At 36.5% G+C, this 27040-nt stretch overlaps 1 protein-coding gene across 2 annotated transcripts; it reads right to left on the reverse strand.

The window, feature by feature from the left end:
* Positions 1 to 16554: 16554 nt before the first annotated feature.
* On the reverse strand, positions 16555 to 23386 carry LOC113346766 (transportin-1-like). 2 transcript variants are annotated; one of them, XM_026590275.1, is made up of 10 exons: positions 22694 to 23386; positions 21046 to 21332; positions 20826 to 20916; positions 20620 to 20697; positions 20462 to 20542; positions 19819 to 19869; positions 19122 to 19193; positions 18882 to 18992; positions 17766 to 17881; positions 16555 to 16732 (listed from the first exon to the last, which is right to left on the reverse strand). In XM_026590275.1, the coding sequence occupies exons 4-9, from the start codon at positions 20632 to 20634 to the stop codon at positions 17774 to 17776; spliced, it is 438 nt and encodes a 145-aa protein (XP_026446060.1). In that variant the 5' UTR covers positions 20635 to 20697; positions 20826 to 20916; positions 21046 to 21332; positions 22694 to 23386; the 3' UTR covers positions 16555 to 16732; positions 17766 to 17773. The 2 variants fall into 2 exon arrangements, with proteins under 2 accessions (XP_026446060.1, XP_026446059.1); XM_026590274.1 differs by lacking the exon at positions 16555 to 16732 and having other exon boundaries at positions 16829 to 17881.
* Between the last annotated feature and the right edge of the window lie 3654 nt (positions 23387 to 27040).

The following is a 27040-nucleotide window of genomic DNA, read 5'->3' on the forward strand; positions in this document are numbered from 1 at the left end:
CAACATTGGATTCCACCGCCACCAGACAAACTCAAAATAAATGTTGATGCTTCTTATCTTAAATCCTTTTATCTTGTTGACATATCCATGATAACAAGAAAATCTACATGGAACTTTGTGGCAGGAAAATGAGTTCTTAAAAGAGTAGTTCATACTCATCAAGCTGAAACTTGGGCTTTACTGGAGGCAATGCAATTGGCTAAAGCGCAAAGCTGGAATGATGTCATGTCATATTTGAATCTGATAACAAAAGTTTATTTAGTTATGAATGTAAATAAAGGTTTGCCTATACCACCTTGGCAATCTTCTGCTTTGATAAGTAACATAAGCAAGTTCTGTAACACTGGTGAATACAACCCCCAGATCAACTCATTGTAATCTGGCAAAAGATGTTTCCTCTATTCATGTTTAATATAAGTTGCTTTTGATAAAAATAAAATAAAAAATGTATTCATGTCATACAAGCTGATCAAAACAAACAAACAAACAAACACCATACATGTTGCTCTTCCGCGCGCCTCTAAGGTTCAAGCAGATGTTGTGTGTGCATCTTTGGCTCACGTTCAAAGAACAGGGGATCAATTTTTATATACAATTTAACCCTTACACTGGTAATCAGGTATTCCAGTATCCACAACAGAATTTATAATTAAAAAGCTCTCAAATCAAATATGTACACAATACTTCCATTTATAAACCAAATATTATAATTTGCGCTTAAGAAGATTCAAACAAGTTTAAACCCAATAGTTCCATTTGAAGTCCTAACGTTTTTTGCACTACTACTACCTATTGAACAACACCATATATTAAAATAAATAGAAACTCCCACACTCATCCAATGCAACACAGCAAGATATACCAGCTATAACCTTAACTTTCTTAATTATCTTGATGGTGAGCGATACCATCTATAACTTGGTTAGCTTTCTTCGGATAGGTCTTCCACGACAGATTTCCATACTCCTCGTCGGTCATATCTGAAAACTGGTTCAATGCGCAAGTGGATAAATGGCCGCCTTTGTTCTACTGGTTAATGCGCCGAGCGGCTTTTTTAAAAATTTCAAACCTCTCTTTGAAGGATTTTTCATCTTCCACATCAAAATGGTGATCGAAATACGAGAGCCACTTCAAATACAGAGTATGGAGCTAAGACTCGGAACTGGCAATATAATCAGTTACCTTCAGATAGGGCTGGTAATGGATAGCCGAGATCCGAGATCCGTTTCCGAAAATCCGACATGTCAGATATATCGGAATCGAATATTCTATCAAATTTTACCTCTTAACGATATCGGAATCGGAATAGGCTGCTTCCATTAGGTTAATATACGACATCCGATATCCCAGGGGTGTACTTGTAATTTCCTACCCCTAGGTATTATCTGTCACCAAAGTATGTTTAGTACTCATTTTTTCTCATTCTCTAGCAAAAACTCAACATAGAAACTCAGAAAGAGAACGTTTATTCGTGATTTGATCGAGAGAGAGGGACTGATTGATCGATTTGATCATGATTTGAACGAGAATATTGATGATTAGAGACTCTCACTCAAGAAGTAAGTCCTTAATCATGAATCTAATCGATTGTTTGGAAGTTAGGTTTTTTTTTCCCCAAATCGATTGCATTTTTGCATGTTTGAGTGTTTGAATATTTATGTATTTAAGTGTTAGAAGCAATCATGTTCTTCTTTTAGCTTTTTCATTACAAACTCAATTCAGATAAAATTAGGGTTTTCGATTTTGATTTTGATTATTGGGTTTTAGTTTTGGAATTGTTAGGGGGTTTATATGAAATCTCATGCTTTACTAATTGGAGTGGTGGTGAGTGTTGGGTAGATTTTATCATGTTTATGATATTCAACTACTGTGACTGTCACAGTATGTAATTGCTTTGGGTGAAAACCTCATTGTTATGCAATCTTTGAATTCCTAAGTGGTGGAGGTGAAGCTCTGTTAGTTGTTTCCCCAAATAGAAGAAGAAGAATTTTTTCCTTAGATTCATTTTAGGGTGATTTCCAATCTGATAAGATTTTGGTTATCTTTTAGATGATTGATTGTTGAAAACTAATTAGGTTAGTTTGATTATTAAGAATTAATGTTGAAAACTAATTAGGTAAAAATAAATAAATTATGCAATTTAATTTTGGCAAATTTGGCTGGTAAGAATATACAGATGCCATCTGACATACAAAGCTCTATCTTTTTGCCGTATGGCTCCCACCTGACAATATAGAAGATGGTGGACGGTGGACCTATACTTTTAAGGACTTACATAGTAGTTTCAAACTTGACCATTATCCATGTATAGATGCTATAGTGTGCCATTAACCTAAGCAATATAGATTAATTGATTTCCTGACTAATTTTTTTGGCGCACAATTTGTGGTGTACTCCTCCAATACTATATTGACTTCCTCCTGTGAAGTCATCTATACAATTCAACCTTAAATGCAAGTTGCAGGTATAAAATATGTATTATCTTCACTTAATCTATGTTAGATTTCTAATTAGTTATTCCTTGTTTATTTATTTTTCCTTAAGTCCTTACACTCTACTAGTCCATTTGTGTTGTGTGAGAAGTAAGAACAGGGTGTGGGTGTTAGGAAATGTATCCTCGATACAAATATGAAATATTTTTGTTAAGTAGGGAGGGTGTAGGTTTTTGTGATGGATCCTTGTGCTCTGCAGCTCTGGAAATCAACTGTATATAATACACATAAGTAGAGAACAAGATCCTCAAAATGTGACAGTACCTATAGTTTCTTTGCTTTAGCTTTGGCCTCTGTGTGATTTAAAGAATAAGCACTGTGGTCTGCATCACTATTTCTATTAGTTTTTCTTTCTAAGTGATTGTTTGTGAATGCAGATATGGAAGTCCTCGACTGAAGTTGATGCAATGATGCAACGTGCAACCAGGCAGCCAAGGAAGATCATCACTAGCAGCCTAGCCGGTTGACATTGTTGTTAAGTTCTGTGTCGCAAGAAGATGGTTTTTTCTTTTTTGTTGTTGTGTACTTTAGTTTGCAGACTATTGGGTGTTTGTGGTTTGTTTTTTCATGTGTGGTGTGACTGAGACACTGAAAGTGTTTGTGTGGGTTTGTCTTTCAATTACACTGAACATTTTGAACAAAAACTCTGTTACATTTCAACATTTACCATATGTTCCCAGAAACCGGATTTTATAGGATAAAAATCCGATATCCGATAGTTTAACCTTAACCTTATCGGATTGCAATTTTTGGGTTCCGCCGGATGTTATCGGATATCCGCTAACCCTTAACCTTAACCTTATCAGTATGGCCAATATCCGACAGATATTTATCCGTTTCCAGCCCTACCTTTAGATCTGTTTTATGATCATCATTAAAGATTATCGTAGGAGTCGGACGAGGAAAAGGAGAAAAACAAAGCTTCATGCAAATTCATATGCAGCTTTTACCTTCACGTAGCTTTACAATTTCTAGTTTACTAAAAGTAGCCTCAGCCTCAGAGTTGGCAACACCAGTTACTTTCACAGCTGTTTAATGATCATGAGAGATTATTATAGGAGTACAACATGAGAAAAAAGTTGCAAAGGAGAAAAACAAAGCTTAACATATCTTCATATGCAGCCTTTAGTTACCTGGACGAAGTTCCTCTGCTAGTTTAGGTTTTTCGCTGCACAGAAACATAACATTTAGTAATCAGCAGGAGTAGTTGACAACAAGAAACCAATTCATCAAACAAAGAAACCAGAAGGAACGGCACAAACTGGATTAGTTTTAAGACACTCCCCGATGGCTCACTAGTCACTGGTAGGCCTGCACGGAACCGAACCGATAACCGTACTAACCGAATCGTAACCGCACCGAACCGATAATCCAACGGTCGGTGTCGGTTTTAATTTGGGTAACCGTTGGATATTCGGTTCGGCTATAGGTTCCACTACTAACCGCACCCTAACCGAACCGATAACCGATTATTATAGGTCGTTGATTTATTTCTATTAGGATTAATCCTAGTCGTCTAAAATCGGGTAACCCTAGAGTATAAAAACTGGAAACCCTAAATTATTTCTGCAGCCATTTCATTTCTTCTTCTCTTCCTCTCTGACTCCGTCTCTCTCCAGTCGCCTCCATTACCAGAATCTTCTCTTCCTGCATATAGTCGCCTGATTTGCCTCCTCCATCTCCATCAAGATTCAAGACTTAAGAGCACCACCACCTCTATCACTATGATCTAGTAAGTTGTTTTCTCTTCGATTGATTTTTTTTAATCAATTTCTAGGTTTTTTTTCTTCTTATTTTAGGTTTTCTTTTGATACTCGAGATGGTTTGAAATATGTTTAATCAATCGATTTGTTAAGTCAATTGATTACTGTTTATCAATCAATTTAGGGTTATAATTTTTTATTTATTTTTTTGGTTTTATGTTCTCATAACTTGAAGAGTATTGAATTACCAGCAGTTGGAGTTCTTCACTAAAAGAGTATTGTCAGATCAAACAGGTAAAAGCCTTCACTTGACTTGTTCTGTTTGATTTGAGTTCAATCTTCAGTGTTGATTATGAAAAAGTTTTTTTTGATGTAAAACCTTGGAGTGATTTATGATATGTGAGTCTGTGACTATGAATCTATGAGCAAAAGGGTTTTAATGGGTGTTTAAATCTATTAGGTATTGTTGTTATATGAATTACTCTTTGAGAAATTGTTGTTGGAACTCTTTGTGTAATAATGTGAAGTGAGATTTTGGTAAATGAGGTGTTAGAGTTACAAATTATAATGTTGATTAGTTTAGTGGCTAGGGTTTGATGATGAGATCCATGATTTTAATGCTGATTGTATTGTTGCTTCTTGAAGTAAATGTTGGAAATGATGTTTATTGCAGGTGGTAATGCTTGGATCAAGTTCAATTTCATTATCGAGCTGCAAGATGGCAGGTGCATCTCCAGCCTCTCAATCCCCTGCAGCTAAGTCTAGTCAAGTGACAACTTCTGCAACACCAACAACTCAAGTTGATGCTACACAAGAAACTCAGCAGATTACACATGACCCTGCAGCTGAAACTGAAGGAAAAAGTGAGGTCGAAAGTATGGAATGATTTTACAAGGCTCAATGAAAAACAAGCCCAATGTAAGCACTGCAAGAAGAAGTTGCAAGGAGATAGTCGAGGAAATGACACCTCCAGCATGAAGACACATTTAGGCACATGTCCTGAGAATCCAAACAAGAAGCTGAAGGGTCAACAAAGTTTATTGTTTCCACCACCAAGACCAGGACAGTCATCCCAACTGGCTGCAGTTAGCTATGACAAGGATATGTGTAGAAGGAGAAGGATTTAGAAGATACAGTGAACAGTTGGAGCCTAGATTCAAGGTGCCAAGCAGGATGACCATATACAAATATCTCTTAACAATCTACAAAGATGAGAAAGATAAGTTCAAGAAATATTTCAAGGAAAGTAAACAAAGAATCTCTCTCACAAATGATACATGGACCTCTCCAAACAACTTAAACTACATGTGTGAGACTGTGCACTTCATTGATATTCAATGGAAGCTCCAAAAGAGAATCATCATATTCTGCCAGATCAAGGGTCATACTGGAGTGGATATTGGGAAAACACTTGAGAAATGTTTGCTGGATTGGGGGCTAGAAGATCTTTTTGGTGTGACTTTAGACAATGTCAGTGCAAATAATGTGGCGATCGAGTATCTTCAAACCAGTGTCATTAATTAGACTGGAGCAACAGTTAGAGCTGAATACATGCAGGTTAGATTGCTTATCTTCTTGCTGTTAGTTTAATTGTTTCATTTAGCCATTTGAGTACTGCTCATTTCAACCATGAAATGTATTAATTATGTAAATTTGTAGAGTATTTTTGAATCTTTTGATGCTATTTTGCTTAGTCATGTTGTATGGAATGGAGAATATGTTTGCATTTGTACTTAAGTTGTAGTGTTATTTTATCCTAAATGTAGCTTTAGAAAGCATGAGTACTTAGATAATCAATATGCAACATGTTTATATTACTGTTACAAATTATTAGTAGCATTGCTTGTACACTTTGTATTTCCTTGTTTCATGCTTTCTGTATATGCAACATGTTTATATTTTCTTGTTTCATTCTTTTATCAGGTAAGGTATGTTGTGCATGTTCTTGCGCTTGTTGTTAGATATGATATGTTGTTGTATCACAAGTCAATTAGCAGGATCAGATCAGTTGTCAAGTATGTCACTGGATCTCCCTCTAGGTTGACCAAATTCAAAGAATGTGCTGCTCTTGAGAAGATTGATTGTAAGAAGATGGTTTTCTTGGATGTGAAGACCCGATGGAATGCTACATATCTAATTCTTGAAGCTGCTATTCCATATGGGAAGGTCTTTAAGAGGTTAGAAAGAGAAGACAAGAGCTTTCGAGATAAGTATATTTTTAAAGAATCTGAATGTGAAGCTTTACCTAATCCTAATGATGACACTGTTGTAATTGATGATGAAGCTTATTTTCTTAGTTCTAGTGAATCTGAAAGTCAATGTGATGTAACTAAAAAGAGGAATACGAAGAAAAGGAACAAGCCCCGTCATCATGCTCCATATGTTGCATACTGGTCATATGTTAGGAGTCTTGTAAAATGTTTAAAAATTTTCTTTGATGCTACTGTTAAATTCTCTGCTTCAACACGGGTTACTACACATGAGTTTTTATGGCAGTTAGCTTTGATTCATGAACAGTTGGTTCGTCTTAGAGATATAGGAAACCGAGATGCTCATATTTCTAAGATGGCAGAAGTAATGTTTAAAAAGTACAACTCATATTGGGGGGATTATGAAGACATGAACTCTGTTCTTTTTTTTTTGCTAAGTTGCTTGATCCTCGAGAGAAAGAGTCTGGTTTGAAGTTTGATCTTGAATGTTTGTATGAGCAAGAAGATTTTAGGGTTGGGACTGCTTTGAAAGCTGTGAAACAATACATGGGTAGACTTTATGAAGAGTACAACGCCATGTATTCAAATGCTAAAGAAGATGAAGGTGACATCATCTTTTGAACTTTAGTTATCTTCTTTTGTTCTACTGTTACATACTTAGATATTATAAATGTTGTTATCATCATCATTACTAATATTGATTGTGCATTTGTGCTGATGTCTTATGTACTGGGTCAACAACTGCTGCAGGTGTGGATGACATGGTAGTTTGTGTGCAAGAAGAGAACATTGAGGATATGCTTGAGTCGAGGAAGAAAAGGCGAAGAATGAATGTTCATTCTACTCATCCAAAGTCTAAACTGGAAAGGTATTTGCTTGATGGCTGTGAAACATCAACAAGGGATTTTGATATTCTGGCATGGTGGCAGGCTAATAGTACCAAGTATAAGTGATGTGTTTTCAAAGTTGTTGTAATAATATGATTCGTTCAAGACTTGTGAAAGCATATTTTTAGAATTTTTTTAATAAATAAAAATAGCGAACTAATTTAAAAAGATGTTGTGAAAATTATGGAGAGAATGGGGCTAGGATTCCACCATTGGTTGATATTAGTGATTTAATAAAATAATAATTATGCAACTCAACATTCAAATTGATTCTAATAGTATTGCCTAGACATGTAGATTTCCAAAAGAATAGATGTTAATCCAAGCATAGAATATCAAAACCCTAAAGCAAGCATATTATATCAAGAGAAAATACACCTAACTAATCAAAATCATATAAACAATTTTTAGTTCAATGCAAAAATCATAATAGAGTTGTTGTAATTAATTAATATAAATATATCACTTTTACCGAAACAATGGCTTCCTCCATAGCCCCAAGGATTGGGTTTAGCTCATCATGATGTTGGAAACACGCTCAAAAGTTGATTTCATTGCTCAAAGTAGGTGTACAAATGATGAAATGGAGAAAATGATGAAAATTGGGTGTTTGCAACGTTTATAATTGTTGCAAAACACTGTTACAAAGAACGATAGAAAAGAACTGTTGTTGTTGTAACTCTGCGACCCTCGGGTGGCTGTCGTTGTCACTGTTCATAAACGACTGCCTCTGGTGGTCTTTTGTTCTTCGTGTTCTTGGTGCTGCAGAAATAAAGTTCTGTAAACTCTTGATTCTGGCCTCCTGAGCTCTCCTCTCGACCCCAAACTCTCAGTCCCCCTTCTCTATAATCCCAACAATCTATTTATACTCCTCAACCTCATTTAATCACGACATAATTCTCAATATTCTTCTCATGCACGCATCTGGATACGTGCATAGAATCTTTGTTTAACTCCTTCATGTTTCTGAAGCAACCAACCGCGTGCGGTACACGTCCAAACTCGCTGTAATCCCGTGACTGTCTCCCTTGTGAACACGGCTTGCCCTGTTTAGCTTCAATCTGACGATGCAGCCAATTCTAATTGAAACAATCAACCATACCACGCCTGTTACGCTCCGTAAAGTCATCCCGTGCAAATTCATCCATTGAGTCTCACTGCAGCTCCTCCAAATCCGAAGAAGAATATGTTGCAGGTGAAAAAAATATTTCCCGCCAAAAAAATTAATTCAAACGAGGGAGAAGGGTGTTGTGGACAAAAATGGGCTACATATAGCCGTGGGTGACACTTAGCAAAAATGGGGGTCCGTATAGCAATTGTCCTCCGGGGTGCTCCGAGCAACTTTTCGAGCCGAATTTTTCAACAATATTTATTTCCCAAAAAATACCTACAAACACACAAAACACCATAATAAGTACGAAATCGAGTAATAATAATACGGAACATTGAGGACAAATTAGACACATAAATGCGTCTATCAAATATAAAAATGACTACACTTAGCACGTGCAGCAAGTCGTTAAACCGCTAGGTGTCCCTAGCGGCGTAGTGTTGTCTCCGGAGGGTTTACCAGAGGTGTACCCACAAAACCATTACTCCAGACTCTAGCTATCTACGCAGGACCTTGGAAGGCACTAAAGAATCTCCTTGGTTGACATACAAACAGTGACTATAGGAGGAAGTACCTGATGCGAATTTCCAATTGTTGTACACGAGTTTGCACTCAGCATACTATAATTCATATATAAGTGACAGAGCTCTACTCAGATAGTTTCTAGACATCATAATCTGAGTCAACCAATCACATGGAAAGATTAAGAAGATGGATAAAGAGATGGTTAAAAGTGAACGGTGTTTCCCATATCTGTCTGAAGGCCTCTGCCAAGGTGAACCTATCCTAATGGACTGAGATACCAGTCTGACTAATATCAACACAACTGGCATATACAAGGGGACCAGTGGTCGATAAACCTAACTCTAGGTCAACACAACTGGCATATACAAGGGCACCAGTGGTCGACTTTATTGAATTTATTTCGGTTGGCCTAATGGTCTGGTCTCTCTTAAAAAGGTAACAACTGGAATCGTGTGCCCCACCAAATCACTTAAAAAATAAAAACAGAAGGATTAGGATTCAACGAGATATGGCGATACTACCATGTTTTTTTTAATTCTAACACCTGAGCTCTGTGCTTTTATGAATAGACTCTTTAGATGTTTCCATCTAATCAGATTGGTTCCTCAACTCTTACAACCAAGATGTTCCCATCCACTTAGATTGGTTAGTGCCAACCTTAATAAGCATAAATTTCTAGGCTCTGGAGTTTATTTGTTGCAGCTAAGAGCTAACAAAAAGTTTCTTCCCCACCCCCAAACTTAAATCTAACATTGTCCTCAATGTTCTAAATATGAAATGAACAATAAGAAACTGTTACCACTTGATGAATGGAAAAAGAAATAAGGAAGGATATTACTGTAAGCATGAGTACCTCCCAGGAAATGCTAAATTTAAAGTCTTTAGCTAGACATCAAATACCTCAAAAAGGATTGTCACCTTACAAAGTCATATATCAATAGTCGAAACAATTGTGGGTCCATAAGACCAAATAGAGCTGACACCAGTATGAGACAACTGCACTGATTCAGAAAAATGAAAAGAAGGAGCACGTCCTCATCTAAGGTTTCTGTCAAGACAACTGGGTTTATCTGCGGCGCGTAATTGAACTTCATATGTGTGTCTCGATAAATAGATTCATCAAAAACGGGTCTCTAATACCTGGGTTACCTCCTGGACAGTATCAGGAGGATCGGGTTGCGGAGTCTGAAAAGACTCAAGTAATATCTCAGATGTACAAGGCTCGAGTCCCAAGTTAGGGACTCTAATTAGGGATACGATACAATCACAAGAACCATCACTACCCCCGAACTTAGGGTTCACAGACAAACCTCTAACTATTTCTTGAATTTCCGGATCTTCAGAGTCCTTAAAATACTCAAGAGATTCTTCTAGTTCTCTACCCCCAAACTTAGGGTCATCATTATTCTCAAAAAACCTAAAACTATTGCCTGAATTTCTGGGTCCATAGAATCTTTAAAATACTCAAGAGCTTCTTCTAAAGATTGATCACATATCTGATCTAAGAGAATGGTTTCCTCAAAATCATCTAAAGAATCTACCAGTAAAGTGTCAAGCCAATTATCCTGAACCAAATCCTGAACTAAAGTGCTAATCATATTCACTTCTTCTAAATCATCGTTCTCAGAAGGTTGTCTAGTAACATTAAAGACATTTAGTTCAGTGGTCATATTACCAAAGGATATGTTCATAAGCCCAGTCCTACAGTTGATGACAGCGTTAGCTGTGGCTAAAAATGGGCGACCTAAAATCACTGGGATTTGACGACTTGGGTCCTGAACAGGCTGGGTGTCTAGAACAACGAAATCCACAGGATAAATAAACTTATCAACCTCAATCAGAACATCCTCTATGACACCACGAGGGACTTTGACAGACCTATCAGCTAATTGTAGTGTCATTTTAGTCGGTTTCAACTTACCAAGACCTAGCTGGGTGTATACATGATACGGGAGTAAGTTAACCTAGCTTCTAAGTCAAGTAAAGCTTTATCGACCATGTGCTTACGAATTGCACAAGATATGGTGGGGCATCCAGGATCCTTATACTTAGGGGGTATTTGGTTCAGAATAATGGAACTTACCTGACCAGCTAAAAAAGCTTTCTTATGGACATTAATCTTACGCTTTCGTGTACAAAGATCTTTAAGGAACTTGGCATAAGCAGGCATCTGCCTAATTGCTTCTAATAGCGGAATGTTGATGTTCACCTGCTTAAATGTTTCCATTATCTCGTTGAAAGTGACTCCTTCCTTGTTGGGGCTAACAAATGTGGATATGGGGCTCTAGGCACAAAGGTAAACCTATCAGGAATTTCTTGGGAATCCTTAGAGACTGTTTCAGTTTCCTCGTCTACGGGCTCCTCTTGGGAAGTAGAAGGTGGAACTACAGTATGTACACTAGGCATGGCTACCTTATTGTCGACCGTTTTACCACTCCTAAGGGTTGTTATCGAGTTCACATGGTTTGATGATTTCTCACCAGCTAAAGATATTTGATGGACTCCCCTAGGGTTGGGTAGTGGTTGACTAGGAAACTTTCCTTTTTCTCACAATGTCTCATTTATCTGACTAACCTGGGTTTTCAACTCGGAAATAGCCTGAAAGTTAGCTTGTATCATCTTTTTATTTTCATCTAATCCTTGTGCAACCGATTGCTGAAATTCTAAAGTGTTCCGAGTTAACAAGGCAATAGACTCTTCTAAACTCATGATTTTCTTATCTGAAGGGATCTGAAATTGTGCCGGAGCTGAAGGATTCTTAGTATATCCAAAACCTGGGGGAACCTGAGCATTACTAGACTGACCTTGATTCTGGCCCTTGGACCAAGAAAGGTTTGGATGGTTTCTCCAGCCAGGGTTATAGATTTCTGAATATGGCTCAAACTTCTGTCGGTTATAAAACTTAGGGTTGTTATAAAGAGCATTGGCTTGCTCTTCAACAACATGGCCTTCCCAAAAAGGCTCATTTCTTCCACTACTACCACTAGAATGACCTAATTCTAAGGATTCTAACCTTTTGGCTATAACTGCTATTTTGGCATCTGATTCATAAGATCCTTCTACCCTATTAACATTTCCTCTACTTAGAAGAATTGTTTTCTGGGGTTCCCTACTATTTTTCCATTGTTGGGTCTTATCGGCGATTTCATTTAAAAATGTCATCGCTTCATCAACAGTTTTATTTTCAAACCCACTTGTGCATAAGGAATCAACCATGGTTGTTGTTGAATAATCTAAACCCTCGTAGAGGATCTGAACTAACCTAACCTTCTCCAAACCATGATGGGGACATTGAGATATCAAGTCATTGAACCTTTCTAAGTACCTATATAAAGATTCTCCCTCTTGTTGGTCAAAAGTACATATTTGTGTCCTAATAGACGATGTTTTATGCCTTGGGAAAAACTTATGTATAAAGGCAGAAGTAAGTTGGTCATAGGTTTCAATTGACTCAGAGTCCAAACTATACAACCAAGATTTGGCTTTATCTTTTAAGGAAAAGGGGAATAACCTAAGTTTCAACGCATCATCACTTAGGTTTTTAATTTTCAGACTCAAATTCCCTAACATGAAAATAGGGGTTCTCATTCTCCTTCCCTAAAAACATTGGGAGCATCTGTAAAGTCCCAGGTTTCAGTTCATAATTTGCCTCGGTATCAGCTAACTTGATACGAGACGGACCAGAGGTCCTAGTTGGGTTTAGCAAATCTTTCAAAGTTGCCATTTCTGGCACTACCAAAGGACTAGGAGTACTAGGGATACTTTCCTCACAAAGAGACATATTCTCAAAACTGAAGTTTCCAAAAACGGGGCTCTCAAAAGAAGAGTCTTCGAGCTCCCCGCCTTCACAAGAAGAACTACTAGGTTTGTCACTAATCAAACGACCTAGAGTGTTTCTTTTCCAAGCCCGTTTAAAAACTTCGGGCATACACTAGAAAAACAAAATCAAAAAGAAAAGTCCTAAAAAGGAAGGGATGTTCTATGTAAACACAAATAAGGCTGACTCCACCACAACAAACCTACTGATTTCTAGCAAAAAAAAAGCAAGAAGGCTCCACTTAGATTGTTTCTAGACCAGCTTCTAATCCTTCGAACGGGAATTCGTTACAATTTTAAGCAAACTCCTCTGGAATCAATCCGAGTTAAAGTAAGTTGAATAGAGGCGAGGGAAGCTCGGTGGAGCTTTGATACCCAAGGCCTCACCGGTATTACAAGGCGGCGCAGTCACGCATTCAACTTACAGAAACCGTCAAGAACTTCGAAGTATGCTTAAAAGAGTAACCAATATTTTTCGAATGACTTTCCTGTTAAGCTCGTTACCCTATCGGTCTCGTTCTAGTCAAAATTTCAGGCTTAGGTTCGCGTTTGGTGTCGTTTTCCTAAGGCGGGCAAGAAGAAAACGGTGATGAAATCTGAACCCTTATCTTGTATGGCCAGTCCTTGCCCTTTACTAGGAAATTAAAGCAGCCGTTTTCAAGTCCTCAACATATATGCATATGAAGGAAGACAGTAACTCGCTGACAGGGGATTCGCGAGTGTTTCGACAAACTTACCTCCTGTACCAGACGGGGGATGAACCTTTGTAGTCGACTCGGGCCACGACTCCTATGTCATGTACGAACCCGAGGGGCCGAGGTGATATTGTAATCACCGTCCTTCTCTGCAAACAGTTTATATTTAAACTACCCTTCCGTAGGGTTGAAAAAAATAATGTCCCAAAATTTAAAGTCCAAAGTCCAAAAAAAATATAAAGTGCAAAAGAAAAAGAAAGTCTAAAAAAAAATAAAAATCTACAAAAATAAAAATGTCTCTCTTTTTTATAAAATAAAAAAAATCTTCTTCTTTCGCTCCTTTCGCTTTGCCTTTCACTTGAAGTCTTTAAGTATTCACCAAAATTTTCTTTCGCTCCAAATTCCGAATTCTGTAAGAAAAAGACAAAAACCCAAAAACGTAAAGAAGAACAAATAAAATAAAAACCTAAAAAAAAAAAAAAATCTAAAAGCTCTAGCCTAAAGACAAGTCCGCGTCGGCGGCGCCAAAAATTTGATGTGTTTTCAAATTTGTTGTAATAATATGATTAGTTCAAGACTTGTGAAAGTGGATTTTTAGATTTTTTTTCATAAATAAAAATAGCGAACTAATTTAAAAAGATGTTGTGAAAATTATGGAGAGAATGGGGCTAGGATTCCACCATTGGTTGATATTAGTGATTTAATAAAACAATAATTATGCAACTCAACATTCAAATTGATTCTAATAGTATTGCCTAGACATGTAGATTTCCAAAAGAATAGATGTTAATCCAAGCATAGAATATCAAAACCCTAAAGCAAGCATATTCTATCAAGAGAAAATACACCTAACTAATCAAAATCATATAAACAATTTTTGGTTCAATGCAAAAATCATAATAGAGTTTTTGTAATTAATTAATAGAAATATATCACTTTTACCGAAATAATGGCTTCCTCCATAGCCCCAAGGATTGGGTTTAGCTCATCAGGATGTTGGAAACACGCTCAAAAGTTGATTTCATTGCTCAAAGTAGGTGTATAAATGATGAAATGGAGAAAATGATGAAAATTGGGTGTTTGCAGCGTTTATAATTGTTGCAAAACACTGTTACAAAGAACGATAGAAAAGAATTGTTGTTGTTGTAACTCTGCGACCCTCGGGTGGCTGTCGTTGTCACTGTTCATAAACGATTGCCTCTGGTGGTCTTTTGTTCTTCGTGTTCTTGGTGCAGCAGCAGAAACGGAGTTCTGTAAACTCTTGATTCTGGCCTCCTGAGCTCTCTTCTCGACCCCAAACTCTACGTCCGCCTTCTCTATGATCCCAGCAATCTATTTATACTCCTCAACCTCATTTAATCACGCCATAATTCTCAATATTCTTCATTGAACTCGGGAAGTAAAGAAAATATTCTGGGAATATTTTCTTCCCTTTTTCTTCTCCTGCACGCGTCTGGATACGTGTATAGAATCTTTGTTTAACTCCTTCACGTTTCTGAAGCAACCAACGCGTGCGGTACACGTCCAAACTCTCTGTAATCCCGTGATTGTCTCCCTTGTGAACACGGCTTGCCCTGTTTAGCTTCAATCTGACGATGCAACCAATTCTAATCGAAACAATCAACCATACCACGCCTGTTACGCTCCGTCAAGTCATCCCGTGCAAATTCAGCCATTGAGTCTCGCTGCAGCTCCTCCAAATCCGAAGAAGAATACGTTGCAGGTGAAAAAAATATTTCCCGCCAAAAAAATTAATTGAGGGAGAAGGGTGTTGTGGACAAAAATGGGTGTTGTTGACAAAAATGGGCTACATATAGTCGTGGGTGACACTTAGCAAAAATGGGGGTCCGTATAGCAATTGTCCTCCGGGGTGCTCCGAGCGACTTTTCGAGCCGCATTTTCCAACAATATTTATTTCCCAAAAAATACCTACAAACACACAAAACACCATAATAAGTACGAAATCGAGTAATAATAATACGGAACATTGAGGAAAAAATTAGACACATAAATGCGTCTATCAATAAGGTACTATCACTTATGGCGAAGGATATTTTAGCAATACCAGTGTCCTCAGTTGCTTCAGAGTCTGCATTAAGTATCGGGAAGCGCATTCTTACTCCATGGAGAAGCTCGCTATCTACCAGGACAGTTGAAGCACTTCTCTGTACGCAAAGCTGGTTGCAGAAACCTATCTCTCTTGATTTCATATGTGACTATGTACCAGATGACAATGCTAGCATTGAAGAAGGTAATGGAATCTCTTCTCTTCTTATTTGACTTAAAATTTCTATAGTTGAATGAATCCAGTTAGAACTGTTTGTCACTTGAATGAATCCAGTTAGAGTTTCACTTGAATGAATGCAGTCACCTTTTACATATCATGATTGACTTCTTATTTGACTTAAAATTTCTATAGTTGTCATTTCTTTTGCATATCATGATTTATGGTTAGTGGAGTTGCAAACTTGCAGTCAGTTGCACTCAGTTTCATTATCTATGATTATGTAATTGCTTAGGGCTTGCATATGAAGATTAAAGAGAAAGTGGTTGATACTTGATTCTTCAAGTTGTGTGGTGCTGGTCCTTTTTATGTTACTTTTGTAATCCCTGTCCTTTTTATGTTACTTTTTGTATTCCCTCATTCCCTGTCCTTTTTGAACTTGGAGTTTCAAGTTGTGTGGTGTACTAGTTGTAGACACTTGAAGTACATTACCCATGATGTGAAGAATTTTGATCTGACTTTTGAGTTTTTCTCTTTGCAGACATTTTGGGCAAGGATGAGGATTAAGGGGATTGTTGGCTTGAGAATTGGATGGATGGACTGGACTCCGGAGTCTTTTACTTGTCTTCGACTCTTCGTGCTACTTTCTTATGTTAAACTTTAAGACTATTGTGTGTGTGTGTTTGATCTTTAGAGTTTAGACTCCTTGCTTTTGGACTTCATTATGTGTGTGACTGTGTGTTTGATCTTTTGAGTTCAGACTCTTATGGAATGAATCTGTTTAATCTATTAAGTATGGTAAGTTGTTATTTCTTAAGCATAGAATGGAAGTATACTGTACAGGTGCAGGTACAAAATCTGTCAGAAATTCTGACAGATTAATTTATGGTTAAAACCGAACCGAAAAATAGCCGAACATACCGAATACTATTGAGTTCGGTTACGGTTTTAAATGTCCTAACAGCACTATAAACGGTTAGTTGAACGGTTTTACAACAAACCTCACCGCACCGAACCGTGTGCAGGCCTAGTCACTAGCAGGCCGCGATGGCACATCTCGCTGTTTCTTCTTCATGCACATAAACAAAACAAAACAACAACAAAAAAAATAATTAATGAATCTAAAAGCAAAAACACTTTGGTGCTTTCACTACAATTGCAACCAAGTACCAACAATCTGCATATTAATTTGTTTCGTAGTATAACCAAAACATCTCCAGTCTTTGTCATATATTTATGAATCTAGAAATAAAAAATTGATGATTATGTAAAATCTCCTTCATGCCATGCCTTGACTTGTATGAGATAGGCAAATCTATTCCACGAATTTCACTAACCAAAATCATATAACAGTACCCTAAAGAAGCCTAAATCAAACCAAAGAAACCCAACAGGTAAATAAAAACTCCACTTTACTTCTCGCTGAAACTTAGCGGATCTAAACAGCATCATATAATTATCAAATCACTGATTTAGAAATCCCTAAATCAAACAATCTCATGATTTTTTCTACATCTAAAAAAATCCAAACAGAAATACCTACACATACATCGCCAAAAGAGTTGATAAATCACAGAATCAAAATCATGCTAAAACCACAGATTCAAAATTAGTTTGAGCAAAACAAGAAAAATGATAAAGACAAATCAGAGACAAAAAGAATCTGGCAGATATAAGAGGAAACGAAGTCGCCATTAAGAAACAGAAAAAGATTTCACAGGAATCACTAAGAGATTTTGATGAACTTGTTGGGTTTTGTTTTGGACCCTCTTTCTCAAGAAAAATTAAATTTAAGTGCCAATGAGAAGCTATATGGGTGGGTCGGTCAGAATCTTCCACGGAAGTGATTAGAAGGCAGTATCTTAACTGTAAGCAGTGGATCGATAAATCTAAGGTGTTTGAGCTATGGCAATCTAAGTTTTGGAGATTTATAAATTTCACCTTATATATCAGTTACTTTCAAGTTAGCAAAAGCAACTAACTTACGTTTTTTAACAACTGAATAAGTGATTGTCATCTCAGGAAAAAAAGACATAACTTGAACAAGGCAAACATACGAATAAGAAAAATTCCGATCAAGAAATTCTAAATAAAGAAAATACCAAACTCTCTACAGCATTGCCAACTTGCCAAGACCTTCTGCAAGCCCTGAGAGAAGGTCCAAGGAGCAGACAACAAATTCCTTCTCGTACAGCACTACAGCTGAGGCAGGATCAACCTGCAAGAAAAAACAATCATCAGAGTGAAGTCTAAAAAGGCGGGCTGCTAGAATCATTTCTCCCGTTATGCCTTTTCCACCAAAAAACTTATGGAATGATGCAACTCTGAGCAGAAGCTACCAAAGACAGGGAATTAGGCAAGGGAAAATTTTCAAAATTGTAAGCATCGACATTGTACAAGTACCCCATGCCACGGTAAACGACTTGGGTATGATATTATTTGCAGTTTCCTGAAGACTGAAAGAAGAAACTGCATTCTCTTCACATGTATCAAAATTTTCTAACAAAATAAACGGCATCAACAGGAGCAACTAAATTCACCGGCCATAAGCTTAACGCAAAAGTAAATCTCGGCTGTTAAGGAACATAGATGGTGTTCTGCACCCAATCTGATACTTCAGATAGATCCGGACTTACATCAACTAAGTATTTTAACAAAAAGAGTAAAAAACAGAACAAACTTTCAAGATCAGTAAAGGTGATACAACTTTGTAAGACCCACTAACAACAAGGGACAGTCAAAAAAGAATTGTTACTCTATGTCATTTCTCAAAATATACCAATGTCAACATCTTGGAAATAATTATATAAAACAATACAGTTGTTACCCAATGGAAATTTCTGAATAACATGCTGACATGCGTTTCAAACAAAGTGGTCCATACTATTACTTCGTAGGAAAACAAGGATCTAAGAGATTCTGTTTTCTATTAGCTATCAGTCTGAATGATAAGCAAAAGATATCTGGTATACATAAATCCTCTATCTTAACTTTTCAACCTCCTGGAATAGCATGCGTTTATAAGTTGCCACAATAAGTTTCATCTGTCACATCATTTTTGAGAACTTCAACTCACAGTACATGCGTATGTTTATTGGATTCACCAGTTTTCCTTCGAATATAATAGTGCTTGTCTAACATGATAAAAAAAATTATAATACAAGCCACCCACAATGACTGGAACAATGAACCACAACAATTAGAAGAGAAATTCAGACCTGTGCTATTGACGTAAAGCACTCAAGCAACGGAAAAAGATCTTTATCTGAATTTGCGAGTTGCTGCCACTTTGAGATTAATGGAGGCATCAGAATCTCAAGACACCTGGGTTGCATACATAAGGACAGAGAGATACAAAAACTTGATAGATAAGTAATTAATAATTATCCAGCTATGCCAAATATGAGGAGAAAAAACAATTATAAACAACTTTCTACTGCAATGCACAAAGAGAGTACCTGATTTAGCTCTTCCCCAACAGCATCTGCTAGAGTACCAACGGCATCATACACAATCCGGAGATTTCGCTTCTGTAAGAATATCACACAAATATAATAACATCAAAGTCATATGAATGACAGAAGCACTCTTGCAAGAACATGTGCATTAAACAAAAATATTTGGAAATTCGCCATTTTAGCAAAAGTATTTTGATAAACACAATAGTAGTCAAGAAACCTGATACCTCCCAAAGGCACACAAGAAGAAGAAGAAGTAGTACCAGAACAACAAAGGGGTATTGACTATTAAAATTTCCCAACTATCATATCAACTAAGATGTCTAGAAAGACTCAGACCAGCATCCACAAGAGTATTACAGAACCAGCAACGCAATGTAGCATTCCACCAAAATTTCTTAGAACAATATTAAACTTCCAACCATCCAATACCAGAATTATACAGAGGTATTAAACGGTACAACTTAACATACCAACTTAGTGAAAGCAAGTTTGAAAACTACCAAAATTCACAAGCTTCAAGACACACTTCATCGTCAGTGTCCTTGTTGGCCAGCAACATATATTCAAAAGATGCCATAAAACATAAACAAAAGATTCCGCAATCATATATCCTTAATTTTAAGTTGGTGTTAAAATAACATGGGATGACCAAGTTGAAGATATTAGACTACAATTTAAGAACAGAGATACCCACCTCCAAGAAAGACGGACGAACTTCAATAATCTGAACAAAGGCAGAACAAACCTGTCCATCACAAGCACAAAAGGTAAATAATGAATGACAAAGGTAAGAATACAACCAGACATGAAATGCAGTACAGGAGAAAAAAAAACTTTAGCAGACAATTACAATCTGCACCACAAGCAGAGATATGGATCTGGCTGTCTTCACTCCTCAATCACTAAAGAAATAACGTGATAACTTAAACGAACTTTAATAAAATTTATGAAACCTGTTATGTCATTCTACAGTTGTTTCTGTGTTTGCCATTGTCGGTTGAAATTAACTAACGACTATCCATCACCCAAGGCATTAGCTTTTTAACATCTCATCAACGGTTAACATTCAGTCTAATAACCTTCTATCAGATCATCTGATGCATGAAGATTAGACGGTGTTGCATGTGCCGTATGTGACGAGTTTACACATCCTGTTATCCAAAATGTAAGCACAAGAAATGCATAACCCACTCATATTTGAAAATACAAATATGAAAAACAGGGACATAATCATAGTCTACCAGATTCTATGCAATGAGGCTACAATTGCCATGCCAGTGCCATGGGCAATGGATTATTGTTAGTGGGAGAAGGGGGGAACCTCTCGATTGACTTACCAATTTTCGCACCTCTGCAGTAGGATCAGTAGCAAGAACAAACAAGCCCTGGAAATATTGATCCGTAGATCGAACCAAAGCCTACAAAAAAAAAACTTAAATCTTGGTGCTCCAAAAGATCTTAATCCAAATGTAGAGGATAATTGCCAAATACTTACCATAGGCATCAACATGATGAACTGATTATCAGCACCCAATGAAAGCTTTCTGAGTGAAGCATGTGATTATTGGAAGAACTGGTACCGAAGGAAAAGATAATAAGATAAAATCTCAAGCACACTAATAGAACAACCTCCAGTTTAACAGGAGTACTGCCACATTGGAAGAAGCCAGTGAATTTATAATATTTATATGCTTTATTTACCTGGAATAATCTGGGAAGGAATACATTGATAGGACGTTTGGCTAATCCAGGTACATCTACATCAAGCTCTTGGGGAATATCTTCACAAAATCTGTGGTACACCACGCATCATCAAATTGGTAAATTAATAAATAAATCTGATGCATGAAAACATTTAAAACTGAACAACTTCAATGGAAAATCAACCCGATGGGCAGTTATACTCACAAGTTGCACATACCTTGGATAAAGCATCCATTGCACCTTCCATGTGACTTAGCTCCTTACTGTCCAAACAATGTAGAAGAGCTTGCAACAGTTCGGGCCAGCCAGGTACCCTTCCTTGTTGAATGATAACACTAATAATTGTCCCAACAGTAGATCTGATGTGCCTATCTGATGCCCCTAAGCAGGGTAACAATTCTGACTTTATATACTGCTGATACGATAGAGTCATGGATTTGAATGCAGTTCTGAAATTATTTTACAGAAGCAAACCAGCTGCCTGCCGTATTTCTACAGGTGTCCCTGTTTGAGAAGCAAAAGGCAACGTTGAGGCCAAAACCAAATAACCATTTAAGTTAATAAGAAACACGATGTCTCCTGAAACATGAAAATGAGAATTTTCTCACTTAACATACTGTTAACTCAAAATGAGAATTTTCAACTAGAAGAAAGAAACATCACACTTAGAAGATTTCAGTACTTATTTTTTTCTACACAGGTAAATTACTATTGAAACATGTCAATCTCCAAAAACCAGGGCATGTTAGAGAATAAGGAGCTGGGCAACAAATTATCTCATCATTGCCATCAAAGCAGAACCTAGAAAGTTCAGTTTACTACGAATGAGAGTTCGTTCTAGCATACATGCTCAATAATCAATACCAAAATACATTAGGTTCCATCAAACTGCATAGAGATTAGAGATACTACATACGTCTTTGTGTATCGAATATAAAAACCCAAATCAATAACTACGATCTACTGAATATACATAGTAAAATAGGTAAGACAAATGAATAATTCTCGGATAATACCCAGCTTTTGCTTTCTTGATTCCAATGATCTAATTGAAAAACATGTAGTCAAAGCTGATCCATCAGGATTGAACTACCATACAAATTAACCTATGCAACCTTCACAATGATCTCAACCAAATTAAGCTGGCACAATACAATTGGTGATGGGTCAGCGGCACAATTAGTTGATGGATCAGCTTTTTTCACTATTGCAGTGACACTGTTAGATTTTGAAATAACAAGGAAAGGGTTCCTATGTAAAGCATAAAATTGGTCTTGCAAGTCCGCAACATACATAAGCATGGGAATCCTTTAGCTTCCTATATGAAATTCTGTGATTCGTCTCAAATTTAAATTTTGAAGAAACTCAATGTTCAAACCAAAGAGCAGCCAACCCTATGGAAGATTTACTTTGTTACTTGAAAACATTCCAAAAATAGAAACTTCCACAGGAGTACCAGTTATAGAAATTCACAACTCCAGTGAACAATAAAATGATATCACAAATAGAAATTTACACCTCAACTAGATCTTACATTTAAAGAAAGACAGACATAATTCACAACTTGAATAATCTTAAATGGATTCAGAATTGATGAGCTTATCAAGCTTTACATATGATTATCATTACAATATAAGAAAACTGAACATTGTTTCTTTTTTCCTTCTTTTTCTAGTTAGCACAACTTTCTTTCATTCTTTTTGTAGTATAACACAACTTCATTCTACTTCAGTTACAAACAAAACTACATAAAAAGGATTACACAGTCTCAGTTTTATTCCTAAAATCTTTCACCATAGACAGATTCATTCATATTCTTGATCCAACGAAAAGCAATAATGGGGCAAGAGTGATACAGATAATACCAACAGTAGCAAGAATAGAACTTTGCTCAAATCCTTTTTTTACATCTCCTACCCCTCTGAAATGCTGAAAAGCCAAGAACCCTGCAATGCACAAAGAAATAAGAGAACCAGCTTCCGTTCCTCTTAAATTAGCAACTTGATAAGGAGAAGCAATCACAAACAACTTGATTCTTATTGTTGGTCTTAAATGATAAGGGATTTTGGTTGTGATTGAGTGAAAATGAAGAAAAAGGTAACCCTAGCTTCAGATTTTGTTTTGGTTGGAATTGTGATCTAATCAACTGAGAATTAGAGAGGCTGTTCTTGTTGTAAGAGTGGAGATGAAGTTGTGGGTTTGAGTTGCACAGTGCAAGAGACAACATTTCTTTTCTTTTTTTTTTGTAATTTGAGGATTTTTCCTTGAACATCTTTAGTGACAAGAATTAGGGGAAGTCGGGAAGACAAAGTGAGTCAGCTGATCAAGGTAACGGAATGAGTGACTAGTGAGAGATGTTTGGAGTTCTCTTTATATTTTGAGAGAATGAGATATTTTGATTTGTACAGAACTACAAATAGTGAACATGAGAATACCAGTTCTGTCGCTGAAATTAACGGTTCTTGATGTAAAAAACTGAAACCTGGTCGACTTCAAAGTTCGAAGTTTAACATTGGTTGTCTGTTTGTTGGAGTCGCCTGAAAGTAGGATGGCACTGCTTTCTCATTTTCCCTAATATTTAGTCATACTCATTGTTATTCACGATTGAAATTTATTACGGTCAGCAGCCCAGCAACCTTAAAGCAAGTCTTATGGTGGAATCCAAACTTTTCCAAGTGTGGAAAAATCATGGAATGTCAAGTCCAGTGGTTTTTAAGTTGGGTCTTTCACAGAAAATCCAATCAAGGTTTCACGGTTTCGTGGAAGGATTCGTGGAATCCATTTGAACGCCAATAAGAATAGCGTTAAACGCAATTAAGAATGGAGCTAAAAAAACGCAATTAAAAATTGCGTTTTTTTTTTATCCGTAGATTTAAAATGAGTTGTTGAAATCTAACGGCTGAAAAAAAAAGCTTCATTCTTAATTGCATTCTTTTAGCTTCATTCTTAATTGCGTTTTTATTTTATCCGTAGATTTAAAATGAGTTGTTGAAATCTAACGGCTGAAAAAAAAGCTATATTCTTAATTGCGTTTTTTTAGCTCCATTCTTAATTGCGTTTCTACTATTCCACCATTACACTTGCGCTTCCATCAACAGTTCCAAATGCTGAGGTGGCGTGGAAGATGAATGGATTTCACCATAAGACTTGCTCTTAGTAGTAAGTCGTCCGTCCTCCTTTCAATCCTACTTCCGTGTCACCGACTCAGCGGCTGCAATTAGATCTTTTTGAGATTTTTTTTAATACCCTGGATTGGCGGTCCCTAGATTACATCTAAACTCCTTTTTGAGATATCGAGAGATTTTCTTGGGATATCTCGTAGTTGTGTAACCCAAAGGTGTGTAGATTGGTGGTGTTGTAAAACTGTCAAAATTAGATCTTTTTGGGATATTTAGTAGTTCTGTAGTCACAAGTGTGCATGTTGATGGTGTTGTAAAACTTTCCAAAATAAGGTGCTTACTTTTCATGTGGTAACACAGCATTGAAATTTGAAAAGTTTTTTTTTCTTCTTTTGTTCGAAAGAAAAAACCAATTTATTAACAAATCCAAAATTACAGCTGGATAAAAGGAGTACCTGAAATAACTTCAGTGGGAAAATGGCTCAAAATCCTTAATTATAGCATCTTTTCGAACTAGTTTAGCTAACTCATCAGCTTGCCTATTACATTTTCGATTAACAAACAAACACACAGTTTTTACAAAAAAAGGTGTAAATTCCACGTTACATTCACGTACAAGAGAGAACTTTGTCCAATGCAGCGATGTATGAGCCTCATTGATAGCATTGACTAGAGAGAGATTGTTAGAAATAAAGATAACTTTTTTCAGCTTCAGTTGAGTATCCCAGTTAACAGATGAAAGCAATGCTTTAGCTTCTAACTCAATGACTGAATCTGCATCTGCTCTTCAGCAACGTTCTCCTCCAAAATCTCTATTGGTTGTATATCAAATGATTCCACAACCTGTAGTATTGGAATGCTTAGTTATCATCTACAAACATGATATTACTATCAGAATTATTATCAAGTAAATCTTGAGTCGTTCTAAATTCTAGCTTATAAGATTGAGCACTAATTAGATATCTTGTGAGTGTTTTATAAAGATTATGAGTTTGATGTAAAGAAACCAGTTGAACTTATCTATTTTTAATAACAAAAAGCGGGTTTTGTGTCAAGTATTTTATGCTAGCTTTACATCTAGCACCTTCCAACGCACAACCACATACTTCTGTTGTTCAACTAATAACTCAGGAGAAGACTTAACATCTAACCATCTAATCATCCAATCACAAATGCTATTAATTTAGGTAAAATAGAGAAGACCCGTGGGAAGCTACCAAACCAGACTGCTCTTGTGAAAGCACAATGCATAAACAAATGTTTCGTAGACTCATCAGAAAATCCACAAAATGCATATAGAGAATCATCAGTAATACCAAGCTTACACAAATAGGGTTCTAAAAGTAAAATATTATGCAAGCATTTCTACACGAAAGAAAAAATCAACTTTGGTAATGAATTTAAATGCCAAAGTCTAAGCTATTGTTTCTACTGCTGATAAGTATATGTACACTGACTGCTTATCAATTGAGCAGATACAAATTTAGTTTACCTGAAGGCGTCAAATACCATCGAATTTGGTCTTAACAGTAGGAGAAAATATAATTTTCAGTATTTTCTGGATCTGAGAAATAATAAAAAGTTCATTTAAGGCAGATTCTTCCCATTCATGAGTAAATTGGTTTATAAGTTGAGACACTTGAATATAATCCTGCAAATAAAAGTCAGTAGGCCTTTCTAAAAGTTGGTCATTCTTATAATTCCAATTATCCTGCCAAATACTAATGTCTTCCCCATTTCCCACTACCCCCATATAATATTGTTTTACAACTTCAAAACTTTTTTATGTTTAGGTCTCCATTGTCTCTCATTTCAGGCTTCTTGTTTGGAATGCTTGGGATCCATGGGTCATCCCAAATATTAATGTCTTCACCATTCACAACTGAACAACAAAACCCACCTCTCATTTCCTCTTTAACTTTCAACATTGCACTCCAAGTTGCAGAGCAACTAGACAGCTTTTTCACCTCCCAAAAGCTGTCATTTTTCACATGTTTTGCCTTCATAATCTGGCCTCACAAATAGTCATCATCATCCAAAAATTTCCACACCAGTTTTACAATCATCACCATATTCATACTTTGTAAAAACCCGATCCCCAATCCACTCTGCTCCTTCTCAAGTTCAAAGTAATACCAATTTATGAAATGCATTTTCGTTATATCCATATCAGGACCCTACCAGAAGTTCCTCATAATTCTCATATGATTTTCCAAAGTTTTCTTGGGATAAAAGAGGTTGCCACGTAAAAAGATGGAATGAGCTCTAGTTCAGTCTTGATTAACACTGTTATGCTTGCATGAGATAAGAAAGTCCTCTTCCAACCAGAAGTTTTGGACTCAAATTTCCCTCAAGGAATTCATTGGAGGATATCTGATGGGCAGGATAAGAAGCTGGTGACACGTATTTTTGTCTGTACACTCTATCTGTTGTACACCGAACAGATTAACTACCTCCAATCTTCTATGTCTTTGAACTCCTCTACAGAAGTAGACTACTGATATCTGCATATTAGCAATCTAACCAGACCAATCTGCATATGTGAAGAGAAGTTGAAGGAGAGTTTGAACAATATTGTTGTCCAAAGTGCTGAATAATAAAAGGTCATCCGCAAACATTAGATGGGTCACAATGGAAGCATTCCTACAAACTCTATACCCATTACACAGCGCATTGCTTTTCATAGTTCTCATCAGCTAGGATAGACCTTGGGAGCATAATATAAACAAATATGATGATAAAGGACATCCTTGTCGCAAGTCTCTTTATAAAGTACCTCTCAACTTGACCATTTATTATTATAGAGAAACTAACGGTGATAATACATTTCATAATTAAATGGACAACGAAAACAAACTTTACTGTGCACATATATGTTATATTTTCGCAAAAACTTATTCTAGGCCATAAACAATGAAGGACTCTTCAAATTTTGTGATTTTTAAGGTGCATTTCTTGCAAAATCACTAACTTACTCTTCAAAAAAAGACATGGTATTACAACTCAACACATTAATAGGATTTCATCCCGAGTGTTAAGGATTACTAAGAGAAAGAATTATTCTTTTCATCAGGACAAGTCAATAATCCTATT

This window comes from Papaver somniferum, chromosome 2, assembly GCF_003573695.1.
Source record: "Papaver somniferum cultivar HN1 chromosome 2, ASM357369v1, whole genome shotgun sequence".
Classification (NCBI taxonomy): Eukaryota; Viridiplantae; Streptophyta; class Magnoliopsida; order Ranunculales; family Papaveraceae; genus Papaver; species Papaver somniferum.

Bases quoted from the DNA above. Each gene is read 5' to 3' on its own strand.
- LOC113346766 (XM_026590275.1), bottom strand. The intron at 19,194-19,818 runs GTGGGTATCTCT...ATATTCTTACAG, and splicing joins TTCGTCCGTCTTTCTTGGAG to AAGCGAAATCTCCGGATTGT. The intron at 18,993-19,121 runs GTACTCTCTTTG...TTATGTATGCAA, and splicing joins TTGGGGAAGAGCTAAATCAG to CCCAGGTGTCTTGAGATTCT.